General features: G+C 53.7%; 1 protein-coding gene across 1 annotated transcript in view; it reads left to right on the forward strand.

Moving 5' to 3' along the window:
• LOC104981223 (neuroblastoma suppressor of tumorigenicity 1-like) overlaps positions 1-2,722 on the forward strand; it is a 5,686-nt gene extending 2,964 nt beyond the window's left edge. The window contains exons 4-6 of the mRNA XM_010830226.1: positions 293-371; positions 474-638; positions 2,561-2,722. Of these exons, the coding sequence (XP_010828528.1) occupies positions 293-371; positions 474-638; positions 2,561-2,722 (406 nt within the window). The remainder of the gene's footprint in view (positions 1-292; positions 372-473; positions 639-2,560) is intronic.
• The last annotated feature ends 2,301 nt before the right edge of the window (positions 2,723-5,023 follow it).

A 5,023-nucleotide genomic window follows, 5' to 3' on the forward strand; every position in this document is an offset into this window, starting at 1 on the left:
TGTCTACACATCTGATGCTGGGGAGGGGTCTCCCTTACCTAGAGGGTTCCCAGAAGGGATGTGGTGGGGCGTGGACTCGGGGTGAGCCTCAAGAAGCGAGGGAGAGGAGCCACGAGGGCTCATGGGGCGTCCCGTGACCCCGAGGTGCTCCAGCAGCCCGGCCCTGCCCCCACCTCCCAGCTGCACTTTAGCCCCAGAGGGGGCGGGGTCCCCGGGGGGGGTGCGGGCAGGCAGGAAGGGAGGAGCCCCCCCTCAGCACCCACAGCTGCCTGCATCCGCTCTTCTGTCCCAGGGCCTCTGCCGGCCCCCCAGCCCCCTGCCAGGGGGAGCCCCGGCCCTCACGGCTGACCCGACAAGAGCTTCTGGAGCTTGTAACCAGTAGACTGTCTCCCTGAGGGACCCTGAGTTTTCTCGTGAATAAATTCCTTCAATGCCCGTGTTCTCGTCCTCGCTGGGAGGCTCTGCTGTCTCAGGGTGCCCCGAGGGGCCTCAGGCTGCGCATCGAGCCCTGGGAGGACCCCCAAGGCAAGCGTGGTCTGCAGCACCCCCCACATCCTAGGGGTCCCCACTTCCTTGCAGCCCCTCCCGGCTCCTGGATCCCCACCTCCTTCCTGCGGAGGCTGTTTCTGGCCTCACATGTAACTTGTGTGGGCCTCAAGAACCCCACTTCTGAATCTAACCTTTGACCCCCTGGGCCCATGACATCTCTCCCCGGAGTGACCCAGTGCAGCCCTTCCCGGCGCCCCAGCCTGGCTTGGCCTGAGGAGAAGGGGAAACAGACAGAAGCAGTGGTTACAGACTGATATGCAAAGTGGGGTGCTTTGCTAAGTACTTTATGTGAATTGACTCACTGCACCCTCGCCACTCCCTAGCGATGCAATAACTGCCCTCATTTCATAGAATAGGCCTCAGAGGTGCAGAGGAATTAAGTAACTTGCCTAGGGGTTGAGAAAAGTCTCCAACAGGACTTGAACCCAGGCAGTCTGTCTGAATCACTCTCGGTATAATCTTAGGAACTGCTGTTGGTTCAGTTCAGTTCAGTTGCTCACTCGTGTCTGACTCTTTGTGACCCCATGGGCTGCAGCACGCCAGGCCTCCCCGTCCATCACCAACGCCCGGAGTTTACTCAAACTCATGTCCATCGAGTCAGTGATGCCATCCAACCATCTCATCCTCTGTCGTCCCCTTCTCCTCCCGCCTTCAGCCTTTCCATTTGTCGATCACCTACTGTGTGCCGGGCTGGATGCTGGACAGTGCTTGGCGGCCTTTTCCCCTCAAAATGACCCTATGGGCTGGGCATCATTACCTGCCAGTGGCTGAAGTTGGGGCTCCCGGACTCTCCACTGAGACCAGGCAGGCGGTGGGAGAACTCTCGATCCTTTCTTCCGCACATGCATTGCTGTAACCACCAATACTAGGCAGCCTGTAGACGCCTGCTAAGTTGCTTCAGTCGTGGCCGACTCTTTGTGGCCCTATAGACTGTGGCCCGCCAGACTCCTCCGTCCATGGGCTTCTCTAGGCAAGAACACTGGAGCGGCTTGCCATTTCCTTCTCCAGGGGATCTTCCCAACCCAGGGATCGAATCCCTGGTTCTTATGTCTCCTGCATTGGCAGGCAAATTCTTTACCATTAGCGCCACCCAGGAGGCTATATCATTTCTCATCCGTGGAGGATCTTCATTTTGCAAATGTGAAATGAGCGCCTTTTTGCTCTGGGAGTGCTTTCCCCAGGCTGGCAGACAGTGGCGCCCAGATGCCAATCTAGCACCTTCTGGCCATGGCAGTTGTGTGTGCACACCCGGTTTCTCCCGGATGCCGAGCTTTCCCTGCATGGCTGCTCATGACTGCTGTGCAGGTTGTGGACTTCCCAACTACAGAACGGCGCTCCTTGCAATTGTGCAGGACACAACGATCCTGGGCGGTCCTTTGTCCCTTGTCGTGGAATTGGCTTGGAGAAAAGTATGTATCTGCATGTGCACGCAGCCTCAGTAACCCCAGTCAGGCAGGGACAATCTCTGGCCATATTAGTAAGTCCTTTGCTTCCCTGGTGGCTCAGATGGTAAAGCGTCTGCCTGCAATGTGGGAGACGCGGGTTTGATGCCTGAGTCGGGAAGATCCCCTGGAGAAGGAAATGGCAACCCACTCCAGTACTCTTGCCTGGAAAATTCCATGGACGGAGGAGCCTGGTAGGCTACAGTCCAGGGGGTCGCAAAGAGTCGGACACGACTGACGACGTCAGTTTACACAGCTGGAGGTGGGGGTGGGCTGGAGGGCACAGAGGAAGCGCTGAGGGACCGGGCGCAAATGGAGGGCTTCCTGGGGTGGCGTCCTTGGCACTGGGCTCTGAGACTCCAGCATCCTCTTGGCAGAATGAGTCTTGATCAGCAGCCGGCTTCATCCCGTGCGTGAAACAAGGCGGAGCATAAACGGATAGCTACATAAAGAGATTGAGAAGAGGCTGGTTGGAAAGGCGGCAGGAAGCCGGGCTGCGATGCCAAGGAGTGGCCTGCAGGTGGCAGGCCTGGAGTAGCCGCGGGGCTCAGGCTTCGCTCTCTCTGCAGGAAGAGTGTCTGCACAGAACTGGGTTTCAGCGAGATGAAAAGCAGCCTCGTGGGAGGATGAGGTTTGCTGGGGAGGAGGGTGGTGGGGACCAGCTGGGAACTGCAGGAGTCCAAGCAGGAGGTGGTGGAGGCCAGGACTGGGTAGGGGTGGACGAGGGCTAGGGAAGCGGGGCCACACAGGAGAGGCGCTGCTGACTGGCCCTGCGAGCAGCCAGCAGAGAGAGCCAGACTTCGAGGGCAGAGACACGTCGCTGACTGTGCCCGTCTGCCGGTGGGAGTGAGATGCGAATTACTACCTGCTGACGTTTTCCTTGGCCAACCTCAAACTGAACCACTAAGAGGACTCAGAAGAAAAATTGCAGGTCCCCCCGCCACCGTTCACCCCCAAACCCCGCAAAGGTGGAGGAATTGGAAATCTTGACAAGGGATAAGCCTTAACGCAGCACTGCCACGCTGGCCTTTCTCCAGATGGGCGTGTGATGAGCACCGGCTCCCTGCCTTGGTTTTACCTGTACAGAGCCAGTAATTCCCGTCTAGTTTTCCTCCCCTGCTCTGAGCCTCTGGGAAAATCCAGAATTCCCAGATTCAAATCCTGGCTGGGCTGTTTCTTGAGCCACTCACTGAAGATCTGAGTTTTCCCTCAGCAAGTTGGGGAATGTTGATCGCACCCACTTCCCTCCCAGGGTCGTGGTGAGGTTTGTGTGAATCACTGTACCTGTAGAGCTTGGAGCAGTGCCTGACATAGAGTGGGGCCTCCACGAATGTCAGTCATTATAATAATTCTTCTTCATGGGGCTTCCCTGGGGATCCAGTGGTTAGGACTTCACCTTCCAGTTGACGGCGTGCAGGTTTGATCCCTGCTTAGGGAGCCAACACCCCACATGCCTCACAGCCAAAAAAACCAAAACCTAAAACAAGCAGTATTGTCATAAATTCAATAAAGACTTTAAAAAGGGTCCACGTCGAAAATCTTTAAAAAACATAATTATTGAGAATAAGTGACTGCTGATGGTTGGGCTGAGAGTTTTGTTCATTCGTTCACTGAACGTATTTACGGCAATCTAGTACATGCTGAGGACACAGCAGTGAAGCAAAGGCGGCTCCTGGTAAAGAATCCGCCTGCCAGTGCAGGAGGTGCGGGCTTGATGCCTGGGTGGGGAAGATCCCCTGGAGGAGGAAATGGCAACCCACTCCAGTACTCTTGCCTGGGAAATCCCATGGACAAAGGAGCCTGGCGGGCTGCAGTCCATGGGGTTGCAAAGAGTCTGAGCGATTCAACAGGAGCAACAATATGTGCTGAGGATACAACAGTGAACAAAAGAGACAAATCCCTGCTCTCAGTTAACCAGTTGGTTAATGGCTCCTGTGAGAGCAGCTCTGAGCAGGCCTCCCAGTCCCCCTGGAGCCTGGTTTCTCCATCTCTGCCATGAAATGCTCTTCTTGGAACATTCAGGCATGGAGGCTTGGGACAGAAGACTCCCTAAGACTCGGCCCCATTATGGCACAAGCCTTCTCTCTCAAGGGAGGGAGCACCCTGTGGCTAGAAGTAATCAAGAAAAACAGCATCCTTGACGGTCCCTCTCTACCCTGAAATGTTAAGGACGCCTAAGATTCCATGACCGAAATGACAAATTTAAGTGCACAAACTTCTGAAAAGGTCCTAAATTCAAGATAATAACTGTGGCCACAGGGTGGCACCACTACCCAGGCCCAGTCTTGAAAAATTGTTTTTTTGAGTATAGCAAAGTACAGTTTATAATGTGACAAGCATCTGTGAATCTATCACCCAGAACAAACAAATGCTAACATTTTTGGTCATGTTTTCATATTATTTTTTTTCCAGCCACACCATGAGGCTTGCTGGAATCTTAGTTCCCTAAGCAGGGATGGAACTCAGCTGCAGAAGTGAAATATCAAGTTCTAACCACTGGACAGCCAGGGAATTCCCTAGATTTTAAAAATATTTTATTTTTTAAAAGAAGTACAGTTGATTTACAATGTTGTGCCAATCTCTTCTGTACAGCAAAGCGACTCAATTTATACATGTATACATTCTTTTTTTAAAAAGTATTTTCCATTGTGGCATTACAGAATATTGAAGAGAGTTCCCTGTGCATTAGGACCTGGTTGCTTATCCATTCTAAATGTAATAGTTGGCATCTACCAAACCCAAACTCCTAGTCCATCCCTCCCTTTTCCCCCCAGATTTTCTTAATTTTAATAAAGGAATCAAACTGAAAGAGTTAAAGCAGAGGGTGCCTGCATGCTAAGTCGCTACAGTCGTGTCTGACTCTGCAACCCCATGGACTGTAGCCCACCATGCTCCTCCGTCCATGGGATTCTCCAAGCAAGAATACTGCAGTGGGTTGCCATTTCCTCCTTCAGGGAATCTTCCCCACCCAGGGATCGAACCGGAGGCTCTTATGTCTCCTACACTGGCAGGCAGGTTCTTTACCACTGGCA

This window comes from Bison bison, unplaced genomic scaffold (assembly GCF_000754665.1).
Source record: "Bison bison bison isolate TAMUID 2011002044 unplaced genomic scaffold, Bison_UMD1.0 scf7180017864516, whole genome shotgun sequence".
Classification (NCBI taxonomy): Eukaryota; Metazoa; Chordata; class Mammalia; order Artiodactyla; family Bovidae; genus Bison; species Bison bison.